The sequence below is a fragment of the Schistocerca americana genome, chromosome 2 (genome assembly GCF_021461395.2).
Source record: "Schistocerca americana isolate TAMUIC-IGC-003095 chromosome 2, iqSchAmer2.1, whole genome shotgun sequence".
Taxonomy (NCBI): domain Eukaryota; kingdom Metazoa; phylum Arthropoda; class Insecta; order Orthoptera; family Acrididae; genus Schistocerca; species Schistocerca americana.
Genome location: NC_060120.1, coordinates 760,255,062 through 760,278,108, shown reverse-complemented (window position 1 = coordinate 760,278,108; position 23,047 = coordinate 760,255,062). Strand labels below are relative to the sequence as shown.

The 23,047-nt window shown below is 38.2% G+C and overlaps 1 protein-coding gene across 3 annotated transcripts in view; it reads right to left on the bottom strand.

Annotated features, from left to right (window-relative positions):
• LOC124595045 (ATP-binding cassette sub-family A member 7-like) overlaps positions 1 to 23,047 on the bottom strand; it is a 610,990-nt gene that overhangs the window by 318,126 nt on the left and 269,817 nt on the right. For all 3 annotated transcript variants that reach the window (XR_006978174.1, XR_006978175.1, XM_047133608.1), the window contains exon 23: positions 6,723 to 6,808. Coding sequence is in view for 1 of the 3 variants with exons in the window: in XM_047133608.1 (XP_046989564.1) it covers positions 6,723 to 6,808 (86 nt within the window). In the remaining 2 variants the exon portion in view is untranslated. The remainder of the gene's footprint in view (positions 1 to 6,722; positions 6,809 to 23,047) is intronic.

Below are 23,047 nucleotides of genomic sequence, written 5' to 3'. Positions count from 1 at the left end.
TGAAAACTTTACGAACAAAAAGTCAGAAGTTGAAAATATTTTTAATAATCATTTTCTAAATGTTGTGGATATAGTAGGATCCAAGTGTTCATTAGAAGATGCTAGGCTGTTAATGGAAGAGGCCATACCTATGCAATTTGATACAATTGAAATCTCACCCACTTCTCCCTCTGAAATTAGGAAAATAATAAACTTGCTTAAAAGCAAAAACTCACATGGAATTGATGGCATTTCCAGCAAAATACTAAAAGCTTGTTCTCAACAGATAAGTAAGATTCTCAGCCACCTGTGTAATAGCTCTCTGGAACAGGGCATTTTTCCCTGATAGACTGAAATATGCTATTGTTATACCTTTGCATAAAAAGGGGGATCGATCTGATGTCAACAATTACCGTCCAATCTCCCTTCTAACAGCTTTATCCAAAATTTTTGAGAAAGTAATGTATTCAAGAGTAGCTTCACATATCTGTAAAAATGAAGTACTAACAAAATGTCAGTTTGGTTTCCAGAAAGGTTTTTCAACAGAAAATGCCATATATGCTTTCACCAGTCAAATTTTGAATGATCTGAATAACCGAACACCACCCATTGGGATTTTTTGTGATCTCTCAAAGGCTTTTGATTGTGTAAATCATGAAATTCTGCTAGAGAAGCTCAAGTATTGTGGCATGAGTGGGACAGTGCACAAATGGTTTAATTCGTACCTAACTGGAAGAGTGCAGAAAGTTGAAATAAGTAGTTCTCGTAACATGCAAAGATCAGCACATTCCTCAAACTGGGGAACTATCAAGAATGGGGTTCCACATGGGTCAGTCTTGGGTCCATTGTTGTTCTTATTATATATTAATGACTTGCCATTCTATATTCATGAAGAGGCAAAGTTAGTTCTCTTCGCTGATGATACAAGTATAGTAATCACACCTGAGAAACAAGAATTAACTGATGAAATTGTCAATACTGTCTTTCAGAAAATTACTAAGTGGTTTCTTGTAAACGGACTCTCACTGAATTTTGATAAGACACAGTACATACAGTTCCGTACAGTGAATGGTATGACGCCATTAATAAATATAGACCTTAATCAGAAGCATATAGCTAAGGTAGAATATTCCAAATTTTTAGGTATGTCCATTGATGAGAGATTAAATTGGAAGAAACACATTGATGATCTGCTGAAACGTTTGAGTTCAGCTACTTATGCAATAAGGGTCATTGCAAATTTTGGTGATAAACATCTTAGTAAATTAGCTTACTATGCCTATTTTCACTCATTGCTTTCATATGGCATCATATTTTGGGGTAATTCATCACTGAGGAATAAAGTATTTATTGCACAAAAGCGTGTAATCAGAATAATAGCTGGAGTCCACCCAAGATCATCCTGCAGACATTTATTTAAGGATCTAGGGATATTCACAGTAGCTTCTCAGTATATATACTCTCTTATGAAATTTGTTATTAACAACCAAACCCAATTCAAAAGTAATAGCAGTGTGCATAACTACAATACTAGGGGAAAGGACGATCTTCACTATTCAAGATTAAATCTAACTTTGGCACAGAAAGGGGTGAATTATACTGGCACTAAAGTCTTTGGTCACTTACCAAATAGTATCAAAAGTCTGACAGATAACCAACAAGTATTTAAGAAGAAATTAAAAGAATTTCTGAATGACAACTCCTTCTACTCCATAGAGGAATTTTTAGATATAAATTAAGAAAAAAAGAAAAAAAACAAAAATATTAAAAAAAATAAAAAATAAAAAAATAAAAATAAAATAAAATAAAAAATAAAGAAAAACAAAAAAACACAAAAAATAAAGTTGTTATATTAACTTAAGTATGTTGTTAAATTAACCTAATTATGTCATGTATTGGAAAATTCGACTCGTTCCACATCATTGCGAAATATCGTATTCATGATCCATGGAACTAGTATTAATCTAATCTAATCTAATCTAATCTGTATATAGACTTCATGATATATGTTTAACAAATGTAAATTTTTTTCTTTCAGTATTTAGTTTATAAGTTTTTCCTTCTGAATTAGTTAAGTAGATAACTTCATTCAATAATCAAGGATAATTTTTCAAAGAGAACTTTTTCAAATGTTATTTATTGCTTCAATGGGTACTGATGAAGTTTTGATGCAACAAGCTCTTAAGCCTCAGTTACACAAATAAACAACATTAAGATTTCTTTGGACTTTATTCCAGGCCTCCCTTCACTTAAAAATGTTTTCTGGTGTCTGTACTATTATCAGATAGTTATAATTTTTATGACATTTCACGTCATTTTGCCACAAATTATGCCAAAACACTACCAGTTCTACAGTACTGCATGAATGGTTTCACACATATTTTGCATGAACTGTGTTTTGTGTAACACTCAGCGAGGAAGACGCACCATCCTATCATTGAGCACCGTTTTGTGTTGCATTCAATTGGTCACCACACATGTCTGCTACTCTCACTCAAACAAACATAACAACACAATGAAGCACTCGGGACACAGCATGAACAGCATGAGAGAGAAATGCATGCACAGAAATGTGATAGCAACTGATTGGTGCATCAAAGTCGAGACTTCCACGATTTTCTGCGATGAGCAGTTCTCCTCTTCAATAATGAGGGCTATTCTGTGTCAGTCTTATAAATATTTTTTGGATCAGTTTATTTTGCCCATCCTATATGGTATATAATGACAGATCAGTGTTCGCCATATGGTAGAGACACTGAGCAATAGGCAGGCATGCAGAAAATATTTAAAATCCATTATCTCTCACACAAATTATTTGTTTTCGTCTTCCAGCCATTCTCTTTCTCTACATACTTTTTTCTTTCCCATTTTCTCATTCACTCTGAAGAGGAACTTTGATATAAGCGTAACTTGCCAACTTGTCAACAATCCTGTCTGCTGCTCAACATCTTTTCTGTTTGCTGGGTAGTGATACGTTTGATTTCCAGATCAGTCAGCTCACAACTTTAATTTCTGTTTAATATTTTCATTACATGCAAGGGTCATTTAATAATTAAACAGACAAATAACTGCACAGCAAAAGAGGTTTATTAAATCAATACAACTTTTTGCCAATTTTTCCATGTAATACCCAAAATTTCTATTCACTTATCCTATCTTCTTATGAGTCTTCTTTTCTCTTCAGGGCATACTTATTTAATTTGATCTCAAAGCCAGTTTTGTACCTTTTTTTTACCTCTTTGTTGCCACTGAACTTTATGCCATGTAAAGCTTCCTACATTAGACCAAACAAACAAAAATCTGGAGCATCAAGGCCAGAGCTCGAAGGGAGATGAAGCAGAAGCTTTGAAACAATTGTGTTGTATGAGGTCGAGCATTGTTTTGAAGGAACAGCATGCCTTTCTTCTGCCATCCTGGATATTTCCTCTTCGGTCCGACTTTACTTTTTTCTCAACCATGCCCAAGCAATATAGGTTATAGGTATTGTGTCATTTATCCAAAAAAATCTCAGAAAACCAGATCATGGGCACTCCAAATGATGGTTAATATGACCTTACTAGCTGGTGGTTACATTCTGTATTCCTTATGGGCCTGCAATTCATGGTGTTTCCACTGCATGCTTTGATGCTTGAATTCTGGCTCAAAATGCTGTATACAAATTTCACAATCGCTTAAAATAATGTCAAAAATGTGACACCTTCAGCACATAATGATTTTTGAGCTCAGTGTAAACGTGAAGTCTCTGTTCCTTGTGGTGACCTGAAAAGTCTCTGAGAACCCACTTTGCACAAGTCTTACAGTAGCTTAGGTTATTTTGAAAAATGGAATGAGTTGTGCCAATACTTGCTCAACATTTTTTCAGCAGTTTGTTCCACTGCAATTCAACAATCTTTTTGGATAACTGAATCATTATGAGCTTTCTACAGTGAGGTCGATACTGTTACCAGGCACCTGGAATCATGCTTGTTGGTTAAACTTTCGTGATCATTTTTAAACTTTTTCACCCACATATAAAACGAACACAGTTCATGCAGTGTTTGTTTCATCCAAGAGAATATTTCTGATGGTTATACAGTTTCCAAAAGTAAAAATTGGGTTGTAGATTTCTGTTCCCCAAACGTACTTTCTTCTGGCACACATACCATTGTAAGTAAGACCTTAGTTGCTATGTTTCTGTAAATATTAATAAAAAAAAAGACTAACATTCACAGTAAGGTCGCCAGCTAACACTTACATAAGTTCCAATTACGTGTATTAGGCACTGCCCTTACTACGTATGTTTGTCCCTTTAGTTACTGAATGACCCTAGTATTATAATGCTTTCATGCTATCACTGTTATTTCAGTCTTTATTACTACAATTTTTTTTTTTGTGATTTTCCCTACACTTGTCGAAATGTCTCATTTAATTAAAGATGTTTAAGACATTTACAACAAATGAGAAGAAGGCAAGAGATGTCCTACAAACTATCTACTTCTATACTCTGCAAGCCACTGTGAAATGTGTGGCAAAGGGTACATCCCATTGTACCAGTTATTAGAGTTTCTTCCTGTACCATTCACATTTGAAGTGCAGAAAGAATGATTGTTTAAATGCCTCTGTGTGTGCTGTAATTTATCTAACCTTGCCCTCACAATTCCTAGGGTTGCAGTATATTCTTAAGGTTACCATTTAAAGCTGGTTCATGAATCTTTTTAAGTAGTCTTTCCCAGGACTGATTACATCTATCTTCAAGAGGCTGCCAGTCCAGTTTTTTCAGCATCTCCATAACAAACTCACACAGGTCAAACAAATCTGTGACTATTCATGCTTTTCTGTATACATTCAATATCTCCTGCTAGTCCTATTTGGTACAGTCCCACACACTTGAGCAATATTCCACAATGACTTGCATGAGAGATTTGTACGCAGTCTCCTTTGTAGACTGATCAAATCATTTCATATGCCAACAAAGCTTTATACCCAGGTATTTGTATGAGTTGGTCAATTTCAACTATGATTTATTGATATTATAGGATGCTATCTTTTTTCATTTTATGAAGCGCACATTTTTACAATTATGGACATTTAAAGCACATATCCAGCGTTTGCACCAGTTTGAAATCTTATAAAGATCTGACTGAATATTTATGCAACTTCATTCAGACAGTACTTCATTACAGATGCATCATCTGTAAAAAGTCTGAGGTTACTAATAACATTGTCCACAAGGGCATTAATAATACATTGTGAACAGCAAGGGCCGCAACACACTTTCCTGGGGCACACCCAAAGTTACTTCTACATCTGAAAATGACTCTCCATCCTAGATAACATGCTGCTTCCTCCCTACCAAAAATATCCTCAGTCACAAGTAAAAACTGATACCCCATATGATCGTACTTTTGACAATAAGCATAGTTGTGGTACTGAGTCAAACGCTTTTTGAAAATCAAGAAAGATTGTATCTACCTGAGTACCTTGATTAAAAGTTTTCAGTATGTCATGTCAGAAAAGTGTGAGTTGGGTTTCATGTGATCAGTGTTTATGGAAGACATGCTGGTTATCCAGGAAGGGGTCATCCTGTTCCAGATACCTCATTCTGTTTGAGCTCAGAAAGTGTTCTAAGATTCTACACAAAATTGATACCGAGGATATTGGACACAGTAGTTCTGTGGATAATTTCTAACACCCTTCTTATAAACAGATGTGACCTGTGCTTTCTTCAAACTACTGGGCATGGTTTTTGGTTCCAGGCCTTACAATACATTATAGTTCAAAGAGGCGCTAACTCAGACACAAAGTCAGTATAGAACCTGACAGGAATTCCATTGGTCCCTGGGGCTTTGCTTAGTTTTAACAGTTTCAGATGTTTCTCAACACAACTGACACTAACACTTGTTTCATATTTACAGTGGTACGAGGATTAAATTGGAGAAATTCTCCTGTGTTTCCTTTGTAAAAGAATATCTTAAAACAAAGTTAAGCATTTCTGCCCTTGCTTTACTATGCTCAGTTCCAGTTCCTGCCTCATTCGTCAGTTACTGGACACTATCTTAGGTGCCTCTAACAGCCATTACATTTGACCAAAATTTCTTTAGGTTTTGTGAAAGATTCTTTCATAATATTCTGCTACAGCGGTCATTGAAGGCCTCGCTTCATCAAAGAACGTGATGTAAAAATGAATCCATGACAAAATCAGAGAAGTAAGCTTTTAACATCTGCAAAGTAAAGTTATTAAATTCATTCAAGACTACAGAATTCTTTTGAAGATAAAGACTGCAAGTAAAGTTTTATTTGCAACACATTTTCCCATGGTAATTTTTTATGCTATAGTATACTGAAAAACTACATAAAAGTTCTGCTTCAGTTACTCATCGTCAATATAGTTCACATTACCATCCTAGTCAGTACACCACAATAATGGAGATAGTGTGGTTACAAACAGGTGTCATCATTATCTTTCTATTGCTGTAGCTGTATGAAGGTATGTAAACAAAGAGCTGAATAAATCAGAAGATAGGATCAACCACAGAACATAAGAAATGAACAATAACTACAAATTTGACAGAGAAGACCATGTGAAAGACATGCTAAGATAAATGTGCACACAACACAGAATAGCAAGCAATAATCAAGCTGCCAGAAGGAAAGTCACCTGTGTAGTGTTGCGATCAATATGATACACGGCAAAAATATGTAGGGCACATAACAAGTGCGATCATGTACACAAAACAAAGAGAACACTTTTAAGTTAATGTTACCTGTTTTGTATTTAACAAGCACTTCCCAGATTGCTCTCCTCGAATATGGATCCACACCAGCTGTTGGTTCGTCGAGTATAACTGTCCTGTACATGCAAAGAAACATTTTATTTTATTTTTACTTTCAAATAGTTCCTGTAACCTTAATGCATCCAAATTCAAGAATAGTTAACAGTAACTCCAGTTTATGTGCTCCCATGAAGACAAGTTATTTAACTCATTATAACAACTGTAAATTTTAAATTCATGTATTCATGTGTGTCTGTTCTAAGCTTTCTACTGGAAGTCTCACTCCTTTTGATATGAATTTGAAAAAATAGGGAAAGTTTCTAAATAACATTGTAGCCATTAATTTTTTTTATATTTTTAGCACAAAAAACAGGGATAATTTTGTTTAATTAGTTTTCATTGCAAATTAACTAAGTTGGTACAGTAAAACTTACTCAGAACAGAATCTCATGGGACTACAATAATTTTCCAAATTGGACAAGTTTCCGCAGCACACAAAACAAACAAGGCTACATAAAGCTTCTCAAGTAGCAGGCACACCCCAAAGCATACCATTATAAATGTTGGATGGCTTTACTCCTGTACAGTTAATGCTGACATACTGCATATTGTACAATATATCACTAGGCTGTTACACCAGCTGATAAATAACACAGCATGTCTTTATTTTTTTCTATAAATTTAAATTAATTTATTGTTGTACATATACAGGGTGGAGAAAAATTGTCTCAAAATTTTAATCCTGAATAGCTGATGTCAGTAGGAACTAATGTTGTGTAGGTCAACAACGCACCATTTTTGAACTACAGAAACTTGGTGCCACACACTCCGATTGGCCATGGGATTGCCCTGTTGGCGGTCATCAGTTGACAGGCAGTGCTATGGTTGTCAGTTCATACACACAAACGTCCCTCACCCCATCACTACCCCAATGTGGTAGGCACACATGTCAAAAGTCTTGCTATGTGTCTCCACCTCATGTCAGAGGCATTCACGTGTAAGCTTTGCTTCGGAGCATACACACATCACCTGCAATTTAGTCATACAGTAAGCATGGCAGCACAGTATTCATTTGAAGAACAATGAGATATTGGTTTTTGTTTATGGACTAGCCGACGGTAACGTGCATGAAGCTCGACGGTTGTATGAGGAACAGTACCTAACAAGATGCCACCCACACCCACAAACTGATACAGCAATTCACTGGCGACTTAGTGAAACAGGCTCATTAGCAGGACATCATGGTGATGGTGGAAGACCACAAACACAATGGGATGCTGCATTTGAAGAGACTGTTCTCGAGGAAGCACCTACGACAAGTTCTTGAGTGGTTGGACATGATGTGAGGATCCCTCCTTGGTTAGTCTGGTAGGTTTTGAGGCATGACAGCCACCATCCATTTGGTTTCCACCTTGTCTAAATCCTAAATCCTGTGGTGGACTGCGAACACATGCTCGGGTTTTGCTGGTTGTTTCTGCGACATGTTGAACGAGATCCCGACTTTCCCGCCATTATGTTGTTTACCAATGAGTGCACCCTCCATTGGGATGGCCTTTACAACACTTTAAATGTTCATTACTGGGGAAGGGGAAATCCTCATATCACATATGTCCGTGGACACCAAGAACGATTTTCACTTAACACTTAGGCAGGCACTGTGGGTGACCATCTGATAGGACTGGGTCGACTACCTCCCCAACTTACCAGGGCAAACTACCTTCACTTTCTGCAAGAAACGCTACCCGGACTGCTGGAAGGTGTTCCCATGGACATACAGCTATGCATGTGGTTGCAGCACTGTATGACATTACCAAGCATGTGTCACATCAGAGGGACACCAGTTTGAGCATCTGCTTTAAGTAAATAATGTCCTTGCTACAAAAAGGGCCCTTTTTGCCAAATATCAAGGAGGTAAACTTGTTTGAATATTTTATTCAAAATTGTTTCTTTTTCAAACAATTTTTTCCACTATATAATAGTTCCAATAGTTGGGAGAATTTGTGTGTGCTGCAAACTGCATAATATTGTTTATGAATGCAATAGCTTCTTCAAGCGTGTTGATTTTTTTAGACACATCATTTTCTCCTCTTTTCTTGTGTTGTTTCCTCCTCATAATCTTCTGTGTTACAGATTTCTGTTAGATCTGTTGCTGAAGTAAAAGAGGAATGTGATGGCTAAAAGTCATCACTTAGAATATAGTCATCTGGACTACAAAAGTTATGTTTTTGGGCTTGAATTAATTCAGCAATTTCTGCTGCATTTTCTTGAGCTTCTATGAGTATGGAAGCATCTCATTCATCACCTCCAGACCCTGTTTTATTGAAGCATTTAGTGAAAGTTTCAGGCTTTATTTCCATTACTGCAAAACCAGTCCAGTGTACTGGATCCAGGACAAAAAACTAACTGTGCAAGAGAAAATGCACATTCAGCTTCTTCAACACAAAGAATAAGAGACGGCATCAATAATCACCGATAATGGGACTAGAAATATGAAGACCACTGGTCCATTGGTTGTGTGTAGCTGATTGAATCTTGCAGGAACCAAGCCAATTTCACATTTGATAACTTTAATTTCTGATGGGAGGTAGCACTGTTTAGGAAAACAAGAACTTGGTGGTGTCCTTTCTTCGTTTTAGCATTCAAAGCACCCAATGACTCCTCCATAAAAACACTCACCACCCATGCCATTTTATTGTTTCGCCTTGTGATTGGAAGCTTATTGAAACAACAGGGTTTTGCCACCTTCCCAATCATCACTGGCTTATCCATTTCACCTAACATGTTTCCACACAGCAGTATATTGAGTCTTTCCTTGGATATTTATCCACTTATACACTTTTCACCCTGAGTTGCTTGAGATTTTGAAGGAAGTGTGTAGTAAAATAGACACACCTCATTGACACTGATAACGTCTTTCTGGTCATTATTCGCAATTAAGTTGTGCAGTATTGCCATCCACACTGTTGCTGTGTTTTTGTGCACATTCTTAGCTTCCCCACACACTTAATTGCAAAAGATGTTAGGCCTACGTCTGGAATGCCTTAAACTCCACATTCCCAAGCCCTTTAGTGACTTTCAGAGCTTCCCTGTGCAACACAGGTCCAGAGAAAGATAATGTTTTGGCCCACACACTTACAAACCCTTCCCACATTATCTTGTTGAGGTCTTCACTCTCCATCTTCTTTGCCTTTCTTTTCATTTGCCCCTTCCTTTTCATCCATTCATCCCATATCTTATCCTTATTTGTTAAGTTTCATAAATTTGTATTTTATCACATCTGAAATGCAGCATTATTTCCTGCACAGAGCATTTGTCCTTCTCACTCATGTTGATTACCTTAATCTTAGTATGTTTTAGCAGGAAATACTTTTTGTTTGACATTGTGTTGTCACTCATTGAGGACCTACTTGATGGAGAAGTAGCGGCTCTGGTCTTTTAAACTAACGTACAGCTGGAAGAGCAGTGTGCTGAGCACATACGCATCCATATCCACATCTAGTGATGCCTGTGGGCGAAGGATGACATGGTGGCCAATCGGTACTGTTGGGCCTTCATGGCCTGTTTGAGCAGAGTTTTAGTTTTTCTTCCTTTATCGTGTAGTCTCTTAAAAGTCCTACAAGTCAGCTGAGATTGTCAGGAAATAATGCAGGTAGTGCATAGCTTTGGAGTACTTGACCTTACCTGGTAAAACATTATTTAATGGAACAACAGTCATCTCTTTCAAATAACAGCATTGTCAAGGTTGTACAGTCTTTGTGTAAAAAGTAGCATCCTTGTATAAAAATGAATAACTAAGGTATACAGTAAGGCATTAGTACTATATAAGCTTTTTTTCCATATTATACAATAAATTATCAATTGGGTTTAAAATTTTCATTCAATTTCCACTTTAGGCACACTCTGGTTTATGCAAAGAAATTAGTATATAAAAGTGTATTGAATGCATTGGGGCTGAAACATTTGTATGGTTTGGCCAGATTTCCAAGTTACACATGTTCGGCTTTGATTAAGTTCTACTGTATTACTTGTTTATTACCTAGGCAAGTTCATGGAAGATAGTTTAAGTCATAAGTGTTTTGGTTCAACGATCTGAACATGTCCTTGTCTGTTTGCAGTTACTGGCACATGGGCCCAAATTTTCTAAATGTGTTTTCCCGTTTGCTCCATAAACTATTAAATTATTCTTGCCAAATTGCTGTTAAATACAATGAACATAAAGTTTTGACCTCCTGTAAGATTGTTACCTTTGGGTTTCGCTTTGCAGTGGTGGTTGTTTTCTCCAATGGGGTGGCGTGGGCATTGGGGAAGTAAATGAGACCCACCAGTGGTCATGCGGAATGTCAAATAGAGATAGACAGATAGTGGAAGAAGAGGGGAAGACTATTGCTCTTTAGGCTGAATTCGATAAAGGTAGAAAAAAATTTGGATTGTTACAGATAGAGAGGAGTTAAGAGAGGTGGGAAGTGGAACAGAAAACAGAGGACACTGACGTAGGACAGTTTCAGGCAGATTTGTGTTAACTGCTGTAGAAATAGGTTTGATCTGCTAACTTCAGTTAGAAAGAAGGTAGCCTCTGACATGTGTAAGTGTAGACATAGAACATTAAGCTTTCAATAAGAATCTGAAAAACAAAAATGTAGAAAAATCAGTAAAGACATAAAAGTTTTATTTTATAACCATAATGGAAATTCCTGGGTGGAGCAACATATAAAATACAGGAAAGGCAACAGGAGTGTGTGTTTGTGTGGCTGTGTGTACTTTTGCGAAAACTAGTGTGAGTGCTGTTTTCTGTTACACGTTTCTGTTCTCCACACATCAATTGGCTATAGGAGAGTGGTTGCCTTTCACCTAATATAGATTATTTCAATCAAAATTTCAGGTGTTTCATTATTTGTTTTATTATTTTAAATCATACTATGGCATATCTGTTGCTCATTTAAACATGAAACTCAGCAAATTTATATGTAACAATGGCCATGAATATTTTACAAATGAGATGGTCAAGTTCTTTGAAGCAAAGGGATTGCAGTTCAAGTTATGATAAAGTACATACCTCTGCAAAATGAAGTGGCAGTATGACTAAAAGGTACTATCACTGAAAAGGCTCACTGCATGGTTCCTTGGATGCAAACTTGAGAAGCAGTTTTGATCAAAAGTGGTATCGGCAGCTGTCTTTATCATTAATGCTGGTCCTACTTCAGCACTAGATGGAGAAATTCCAGTAACACATTCTAAAGAATTATTGACAATAAGTCTGACAACAGGTCAGTAAAACACTTCACGGATGGGTACTGTCCCAATGGTTACAGATTATAGTGTCCAAACTGTTGTGATAAAATAAAAAAAAAATGTTTTTACATTCACTTTAAAGTGTTATTCCTTGGTAATTTTTGAAATATCATTGTTTTCCATATGTAGTTGTCCTGTGCAAACCTCTTCTTCTCTGAATAACTACTGCAACTTACATCTTTCAGAATCTGCTTACTGAATTCATTTCTTGGTCTCCTTCTACAATTTTAACACCGTACACTTTCCTCCAATACTAAGCATGTGATCCCTTCCAGTCTCAGAATGTGTCCTATCAACCATTCCCTTTTTCTAGTCAGGTTGTGCCACAAATTTCTTTTCTCCCCAATTATATTCAGTAACTCCTCATTAGTTACGTGATCTACCCATCTAATCTTCAGCATTCTTGTGTAGCACTAAATTTTGATAGCTTCAATTATGTTCTTGTCTAAACTGTTTACCACCCATGTTTTACTTCCTTATGTGGCTACACTCTATACAATATACTTTTAGAAAAGGTTTCCTAACACTTAAATCAATATTCAATGCTAACCAATTTCTCTTCTTCAAGAATGCTTTCCTTACCATTCCCAGTCTACATTTTATATCCTCTCTCAACCAGAAAAGGTTTTTGGCCATCATCAGTTATTTTGCTCCCCAAGTAGCATAACTCATCTACTACTTTAAGTGTTCTCGTTTCCTACTGTAATTCCCTCAGCATCACCTAATTTGACTACATTCTATTACCCTTGTTTTGCTTTTGTTGTTGTTCATATTATATCCTCCTTTCAAGACACAAGTCATTCCATTCAACTGCTATTCCAAGACCTTTGGTGTCTCTGACAGAATTGCAATGTCATAGGCAAACCTCAAAGTTATCATTTCTTCCCCTGAACTTTAATTCCTACTCCTAATTTTTCTTTGGTTTCCTTACAGCTAGAACACTGTCTCACTCCCTTCTCAACCACTGCTTCCCTTTCATGCCCCTTGACACTTAATAACTGCTGTCCTGTTTCAGTACAAGTTGTAAACAGCCTTGTGCTCCCTGCTACATTCAGAAATTCAAAGACACTATTCCATCAACATTCTCAAAAGTTTTCCCCAAGTCTACAAATGTTATAAATGTAGGTTTGCCTTTCTAAGATGAGTCGTAGGGTAAGTATGGCGATGCACTTTCTTGCATTTCTCCAGTAAACTGCAGGAGCGTCTATAGAAAGGTCCCAGAACTGCTCTCATTAATAAACGGTCACAACGCCCATATAGTACTAGGGACAGAAAGTTGGCTGAAACCAGACACAAACAGTAATGAAATCCTAAACTCAGATTGGAATGTATACCGCAGAGACAGACTGGACAGTGAAGGGGGAGGCGTGTTTATAGCGATAAGAAGTGCAATAGTATCGAAGGAAATTGACGGAGATCCGAAATGTGAAATGATTTGGGTGAAGGTCACGGTTACAGCAGGCTCAGACATGGTAATTGGATGTCTCCATAGGCCCCCTGGCTCAGCAGCTGTTTTGGCTGAGCACCTGAAGGATAATTTGGAAAATATTTTGAGTAGATTTCCCCACCATGTTATAGTTCTGGGTGGAGATTTTAATTTGCCAGATATAGACTGGGAGACTCAAACGTTCATAACGTGTGGCAGGGACAAAGAATCCAGTGAAATTTTTTTAAGTGCTTTATCTGAAAACTACCTTGAGCAGTTAAACAGAGAACCGACTCGTGACGATAACATATTAGACCTTCTGGTGACAAACAGACCTGAACTATTTGAAACAGTTAACGCAGAACAGGGAATCAGCGATCATAAAGCGGTTACGGCATCGATGATTTCAGCCGTAAATAGAAATATTAAAAAAGGTAGGAAGATTTTTCTGTTTAGCAAAAGTGACAAAAAGCAGATTTCAGAGTACCTGATGGCTCAACACAAAAGTTTTGTCTCAAGTACAGATAGTGTTGAGTATCAGTGGACAAAGTTCAAAACCATCGTACAATATGCGTTAGATGAGTATGTGCCAAGCAAGATCGTAAGAGGTGGAAAAGAGCCACCCTGGTACAACAACCCAGTTAGAAAACTGCTGCGGAAGCAAAGGGAACTTCACAGCAAACATAAACATAGCCAAATCCTTGCAGACAAACAAAAATTACGCGAAGCGAAATGTAGTGTGAGGAGAGGCGTTCAATGAATTCGAAAGTAAAGTTCTATGTACTGACTTGGCAGAAAACCCTAAGAAATTTTGGTCTTACGTCAAAGCGGTAGGTGGATCAAAACAAAATGTCCAGACACTCTGTGACCAAAATGGTACTGAAACAGAGGATGACAGACTAAATGCCGAAATACTAAATGTCTTTTTCCAAAGCTGTTTCACAGAGGAAGACTGCACTGCAGTTCCTTCTCTAGATTGTCGCACAGATGACAAAATGGTAGATATCAAAATAGACGACAGAGGGATAGAGAAACAATTAAAATCGCTCAAAAGAGGAAAGGCCGCTGGACCTGATGGGATACCAGTTCAATTTTACACAGAGTACACGAAGGAACTTGCCCCCCTTCTTGCAGCGGTGTACTTTAGGTCTCTAGAAGAGCGTAGCGTTCCAAAGGATTGGAAAAGGGCACAGGTCATCCCCGTTTTCAAGAAGGGACGTCGAACAGATGTGCAAAACTATAGACCTATATCTCTAACGTCGATCAGTTGTAGAATTTTGGAACACGTATTACGTTCGAGTATAATGACTTTTCTGGAGACTAGAAATCTACTCTGTAGGGATCAGCATGGGTTTCAAAAAAGACGGTCGTGTGAAACCCAGCTCAAGCTATTCGTCCACGAGACTCAGAGGGCCGTAGACACGGGTTCACAGGTAGATGCCGTGTTTCTTGACTTCCGCAAGGCGTTCGATACAGTTCCCCCCAGTCATTTAATGAACAAAGTAAGAGCATATGGACTATCAGACCAATTGTGTGATTGGATTGAGGAGTTCCTAGATAACAGAACGCAGCATGTCATTCTCAATGGAGAGAAGTGTTCCGAAGTAAGAGTGATTTCATGTGTGCCGCAGGGGAGTGTCATAGGACCGTTGCTATTCACAATATACATAAATGAACTGGTGGATGACATCGGAAGTTCACTGAGGCTTTTTGCAGATGATGCTGTGGTGTATCGAGAGGTTGTAACAATGGAAAATTGTACTAAAATGCAGGAGGATCTGCAGCGAATTGATGGATGGTGCAGGGAATGGCAATTGAATCTCAATGTAGAGAAGTGTAATGTGCTGCGAATACATAGAAAGATAGATCCCTTATCATTTAGCTACAAAATAGAAGGTCAGTAACTGGAAGCAGTTAATTCCATAAATTATCTAGGAGTACGCATTAGGAGTGATTAAAAATGGAATGATCATATAAAGTTGATCGTCGGTAAAGCAGATGCCAGACTGAGATTCATTGGAAGAATCCTAAGGAAATGCAATCCAAAAACAAAGGAAGTAGGGTACAGTACGCTTGTTCGCCCACTGCTTGAATAATGCTCAGCAGTGTGGGATCCGTACCAGATACGGTTGATAGAAGAGATAGAGAAGATCCAACGGAGAGCAGCGTGCTTCGTTACAGGATCATTTAGTAATCGCGAAAGCATTACGGAGATGATATGTAAACTCCAGTGGAAGACTCTGCAGGAGAGATGCTCAGTAGCTCGGTACGGGCTTTTGTTAAAGTTTCGAGAACATACCTTCACCGAAGAGTCAAGCAGTCTATTGCTCCCTACTACGTATATCTTGCGAAGAGACCATGAGGATAAAATCAGAGAGATTAGAGCCCACACAGAAGCATACCGACAATCCTCCTTTCCACGAACAATACGAGACTGGAATAGAAGGGGTTGGGTTGTTTGGGGAAGGAGACCAGACAGCGAGGTCATCGCTCTCATCGGATTAGGGAAGGATGGGGGAGGAAGTCGGCCATGCCCTTTCAAAGAAACCATCCCGGCATTTGCCTGGAGCGATTTAGGAAAATCACGGAAAACCTAAATCAGGATGGCCGGACGCGGGATTGAACCGTCGTCCTCCCGAATGCGAGTCCAGTGCCTAACGGAATAGAAGGGAGAACCGATGGAGGTACTCAGGGTACCCTCCGCCACACACCGTCAGGTGGCTTGCGGAGTATGGATGTAGATGTAGATGTAGAATCCAAACTGATCTCCCCTAAGGTCGGCTTCTACCAGTTCTTCCATTCTCCTATAAAGAATTCATGTTAGTATTTTGCAACCATGACTTATTGGTAATATTCACAGTTGTCAGTACCTGCTTTCTTTGGAAATGGAATGATTACATTCTTCTTGAAATCTGAGGGTATATCAACTGTCTCATAAATCTCACACCAGGTGGAAGAGTTTTGTCATGGATGGTTCTCTCAAAGCTGTTAGTAGTTCTGATCCTGGAGCCTTGTTTCGATTTAGGTCTTTCAGTGCACTGTAAAATTCTTCTTGCAGTATCATATCACCCATCTCCTCTCCATCTACTTTCTCTTCCATTTCTATAACATTTCCTTCAAGTTTATCTCCCTTGTATGTATCCTCTACATACTCCCTCCACCATTCAGCTTTCCCTTCTTGGCTTAGGACTAGTTTTTCATCTCCATCCAGCTCTTGATATTCACACATCTGCTTCTCTTTCCTCCAAAAGCCTCTTTAATTTTTCCATAGGCCGTATCTATCTTTCCCCTAGAGAAACTTGCATTCGGGAGGATGACGGTTCAATCCCGTGTCCGGCCATCCTGATTTAGGTTTTCCGTGATTTCCCTAAATCACTCCAGGCAAATGCCGGGATGGTTCCTTTGAAAGGGCATCGCCGACTTCCTTCTCCGTCCTTCCCTAATCCGATGAGACCGATGACCTCGCTGTTTGGTCTCTTCCCCCAAACCAACCAACCAACCAACCAACCAAACTAGCGAAATATGCTTCTAAATCCTTTTCCATATGAACTCTAAGACATTACAACCTGTAGCATTACCTTTGAAAGTAACAACTGAATACAAGGCAGCATATCCAGAATGGCAAATTAACGACATGAAAGTAGCATGTCTGATAGCAAGTGCTCTAAGCAAACCAGTTACTGAACTTGGGCTGACATGCAAAAAAGTAAAGAAATATGGAACAAACAATGTGCACAATTTAAACACAGCAGCATGCTAAACTTGAAAATTGGAATATTTTTTGGGGTCAAATATGATGAAACAGAAGATATTAGCACACATGTAGCAAAGCAGCAAAACATTTTTGCAGCTCCAAATGATGAATTAAACAAACATGACTAGAAAACATCATCCAAAAGAATATTAAATAGTCAAATTTTTTCACACAATAACTTTAAAGATATCTTGGACACAATACCAGCAGAAAGCAATAGTATGAATTAACTTATTGTAAAACTTCATGTCATTAAATTACATGAGCAAAATACAATAGACAGATCTGTATTTGACAAGAACTGTATTTGACATTTCTAATGCATGGAAAAAGATAATGCTGAAAGAGTGAGCAAACCAAAATTCCCATACTATAAATGTAAACAAATAGGTCATCAGTCAACGAAGTTTCCACTGAATGTTCTTGACTGCACTAGTGTGTGGCAAGAAGAGAAGATGAGTGGAATGCTGTATTTACTTCATGCGCCATAGGTTCATCAACTAGAAATTATATTGACATAAATAAATGGTATTGTGATAGTGGTGTTATGAAGCATATCACTCTCAATAAACAATAATTCATTCTGTACAGTGAATCTGGTGTTCCTGAAGTGGTATCATTAGGACAAGATATTAATATGCACATGTTAGGTCAAGGAACAGTTAATATTGAAATAAGATGAAACAATGAATGGTACAGTGCCAGAATGGAAAATGTTTTATATGTGCCCGATGAGAGTGCTCCTTTGTTCTCAGCCAGAGCAACTGCATTTAACAGCTACATTATAAAGTCCAATTGTAAACGCATTAGGATTCGGAAAGAAGCCACCGATGACTTCATCATGACAGGCAATGTGGAAAATGAGTTGTACGTGTTAAATATACATGTTGTCAGACCACAAAAGAATAGTCAAGTGCACTTAGTGACATCTTGCGAAACATTATAAACATACCATGAAAGATTCGGTCAGCGAAATAATGTGATTCAAACAATGAGCAAACCATTCCAAGGTACTGGTGAATTAATCCACACGGTTGTCAGTGGACCAATCAATATTTTAAAGATGATTTCAGTAAATTTTGTTGAATTTTCTTTCTGAAGTATAACAGTAAAATGTATGACATGATTCAACAATTTTTAAATGAAGATCAAAGCAAAGGACATGCTGTTAAACAATTTAGAAGTGATGGAGGCAAAGAATTTAATAACAACAGAGTTAAGGTATTGCTCAGAGATAAGGGAAAACAATTACTTATTCCTCCACCTATACTTCTGTACAAAACAGCGTAGCCAAATGTGAAAATAAAACAATTCTTGAAGCTGCATATACGATGCTGAATGTAAGTTAACTACCAAGAGGATTGTGGGCAGTAATTTTAAATCATATTGGAAGTTTTTGGTTTGAGATGAATTTTCTGTTGTACTACCAACCAGTAGGAAAAGTTTATCACCTCAGAATTTTTGCACAGGCTGCTATGTTCACAGAAACAAATATTTCTGCTCAAAGTATGATGACAAGGCTGTTTTTGGACAACTTGTTGGATTTAGAGTCTGGATACCCACCAAAAAGAAACTGGTTATGATGTAAAATTTAAGCCAGAAATGTTTGTAGTTTCTGTAGTGATCATATAAAATTTTACATTCCTTTGCAGTCTGCTTCCAGAGCAAATCAATGCAAAGAAATATTTAACACACTTGACTCTGGAGTAAGTCAAGTATCAGATAACAATAACATAGAATTAACAGAATTCCTGAAAGCCAGAGCCTCTGAAACTTATAAGAACAGATGACAATGAAGAAAATGAGTGTGAGTAGAAAGTGATGACTTCTTGATGCTAACAAAAATTAGTGCTTGCTAACATAAAGATCCAAACAGTTTTTCTGAAGTACTGCAGTCAAGTGAGATTGATGCAAGCTATTATTGAAAAAATAAAAGCACTTAAGAGAAACAATACTTGGGTGTCAGCTGGATGACCAACAAATGCCAAAGTATTGCAGAATCGCTAGATTCTACATTGAAAAGCTGCAGCTGATGGAAGCACTCACTTCAAAGCCCAGTTAGTTGCTAATGGGTATATTCAGCAAGCAGGAACTGATTATGAAAAGGCATATAGTCCTATTGCATGTTATAACACCATTTGAGTTTTGCTAGTGATAGCTGCTTCAAAGAAATGAATCAACTACTTCATGATGAAGTGTATATGGAATAACCGGAAGGCTTCAAAGATAATACTCTTCGAGTGTGTCTCCTGAAACAGAGTGCCTATGGAGTTCAACAAGCACCACCCTGCTGGAACAAATGTTTTATGGGAGTCACAAAGACATCAAGTTTTCACAACAGTGCTACAGATTGTACTTCGTTTGATTGCAAATACAATGAAAACAGACTTTATGTAGCAATAAATTTTGATGATGGTCTAATTGTTGGCAGTGATAAAGAAGAAATTACAGCTTTTCTGAACACTTTTTAATGTAAATCTGATATAACAACTGGGGTCATTGACAGTTTCCTTGGAATAAACATGAAGCAAAATGGAGACAGAACAATTACCGGAAGTCAAGGCAAATAAACAAAACAAATATTGGACAGTTTCGAAGGGCAGAAACTGACATAATTTCAACTCCTGTTGGATATGAAGAGAATCATCAAGATGAAGCAGACTTTAGCAGTAAATAAAGTTGCTTGAGCTATGGAAAAAGCAACTACTGGGATGAAATCGAGTGAAACACATATTCTGGTATGACAGAGAATGAAATTTGAGAGTTTACAGTGAGGCTGATCTTGCTGCGTCAAGCGGACAAGACTTTCAACAAATCACAGTGTGGCAAAGTATTATTAACACAAATTATTTACAGAAGAATGGAAGAACCGACAGATGCCAACCTTAGGGAAGATCAGTTTTGATTCTGGAGAAATGTAGGAACATGCGAGGAAATACTGACCATACAACTTGTCCTGGGAGATAGGCTAAGGAAAGGCAGACCTATATTCATAGCATTTGCAGATGTAGTGAAAGCTATTGATAATGTTGACCTTGAAATTCTGAAGGTAGCAGGTGTGAAATACAGAGAGCAAAAGGCTATTTACGACTCATACAGAAAGCAGATGACAGTTATAAGAGTCAAGGAACACGAAAGGGATGCAGTGGTTCAGAGGGGAATGAGACAAGGTTGTAGCCTATTGCTGATGTTATTCAATCTGTACATTGAGCAAGCATTAAATGTAACAAAAGAAAACTTTGGAGTAGGAGTTCAAATTCAGGGAGAAGAAACAAAAACTTTGAGGTTTGCTGACTGCACTGTACTTCTATCAGAGACAGCAAAGGATTTGGAAGAGCAGTTGAAACGAATGGACGGTGTCTTGGAAGGAGGATATAATATGAACATCAACAAAAGCAAAACAAGGTGATGCTGAGGGAATTAGAGTAGGAAATGAGACACCTGAAGTAGTAGATGAGTTTTGTTATTTGAGCAGCAAAATAACTGATGATGATTGAGGTAGAGAGGATACAAAATGCAGACTGGCAATGGCAAGGAAAGCGTTCCCAAAGAAAAGAAATGTGTTAACATTGAATATAGGTTTATGTATTAGGGAGTCTTTTCTGAAAGTATTTGTATGGAGTGTAGCCATGTATGGAAAAGGGAAACATGGACAATAAACAGAGAAGATGAGAAGAGAATAGCAGCTTTTGAAATGTGGTGCTACAGAAGAATGCTGGATATTAGATGGGCAGATCACGTAACTAATGAAGAGGCACTGAATAGAATTGGGCAGGAAAGAAAGTCGTGGCACAGCATAACTAGAAGGAGGGACCTGTTGAGAGTACAGGCTGAGACATCTATCGATCACCAAATTAATGTTGGAGGGGAGAGTGGGGTGTAAAAATTGTACAGCGAAACCAAGAGCTGAATACAGTAAGCAGAGCCAAAAGGCTGTATGATGCAGCAGTTATTCAGAAATGAAGAGTCTTGCACAGAATAGGGTAGTGTGGAGAAGAAGTGCATCACACCAGTCTCGACTGAGAAGAGCAACAACAAGGTAAGTGTTTGCATTACACGAAAATTATTTTTCCACAAATACATCTTAATTTAGGCCAATACCCACAATAACAAAAATTAAAGCAGGGAATAAATGGATTTTCCATTTTGGAAAGGAATCTTTATCTGTCAGTCAACCCCAGTGTTGATACAGTAGCTCAATACAAAGGATACTAAAGAACAATGAAGAAAGGAATCCAGACATAAAACAACAATGACAAATGATCAATCCATCTCATTTTGTCCGTATTTTCAAAAATTCTTTACGAGATCATGCACCATAAAATTTACTAACACTTATATAGAAAAATACTCTTAATAACAAATGATTTGCAATCAGAAAGGGTCTCAACCGAACTGGCTGTTTACCTAGGCTGATGGTATACACTACTGGGCATTAAAATTGCTACACCATGAAGATGACGTGCTACAGACACAAAATTTAACCGACAGGAACAAGATGCTGTGATATGCAAATGATTAGCTTTTCAGAGCATTCACACAAGGTTGGCACTGGTCGCGACACCTACAACATGCTGACATGAGGAAAGTTTCCAACCGATTTCTCATACACAAACAGCAGTTGACCAGTATTGCCTGGTGAAATGTTGTTGTGATGCCTCATGTAAGGAGGAGAAATGCATACCATCAGATTTCCGACTTTGATAAAGGTCGGATTGTAGCCTATCACGATTGCGGTTTATCATATCACGACATTGCTGCTCGCGTTGGTCGAGATCCACTGACTGTTAGCAGAACATGGAATCGGTGGGTTCAGGAGGGTAATACGGAACGCCATGCTGGATCCCAATGGCCTCGTATCAATAGAAGTTGAGATGACAGGCATCTTATTCGCATGGCTGTAACGGATTGTGCAGCTATGTCTCAATCCCTGAGTCAACAGATGGGGACGTTTGCAAGACAACAACCATCTGCACGAACAGTTCGACAATGTTTGCAGCAGCATGGACTATCAGCTTGGAAACCATGGCTGTGGTTACCCTTGATGCTGCATCACAGACAGGAGTGCCTGTGATGGCGTATTCAACGATGAACCTGGGTGCACGAATGGCAAAACGTCATTTTTTCGGATGAATCCAGGTTCTGTTTACAGCATCATAATGGTCGCATCCGCGTTTGGCAACATCACGGTGAATGCACATTGGAAGCGTGTATTCATCATTGCCATACTGGTGTCTCACCTGGCGTGATGGTATGGGGCGCCATTGGTTACATATCTCGGTCACCTCTTGTTCGCATTGACAGCACTTTGAACAGTGGACGTTACATTTCAGATGTGTTACGACCCGTTGCTCTACCCTTCATTCGATCCCTGCAAAACCCTACATTTCAGCAGGATAATGTACGACCACATGTTGCAGGTCCTGTACAGGGCTTTCTGGATACAGAAAATGTTCGACTGCTGCCCTGGTCAGCGCATTCTCCAGATCTCTCACCAATTGAAAACGTCTGGTCAATAGTGGCCAAGCAACTGGCTCGTCACAATACACAAGTCACTAGTCTTGTTGAACTGTGGTATCGTGTTGAAGCTGCATGGCCAGCTGTACCCATACACGCCATCCAAGCTCTGTTTGACTCAACGCCCAGGCGTATCAAAGCTGTTATTACGACCAGAGGTGGTTGTTCTGGTTATTGATTTCTCAGGATCTATGCACCCAAATTGCGTGAAAATGTAATCACATGTCAGTTCTAGTATAATATATTTGTCCAATGAATACCCATTTATCATCCGCATTTCTTCTTGGTGTAGCAATTTTAATGACCAGTAGTGTATTTGAATCAATAAAT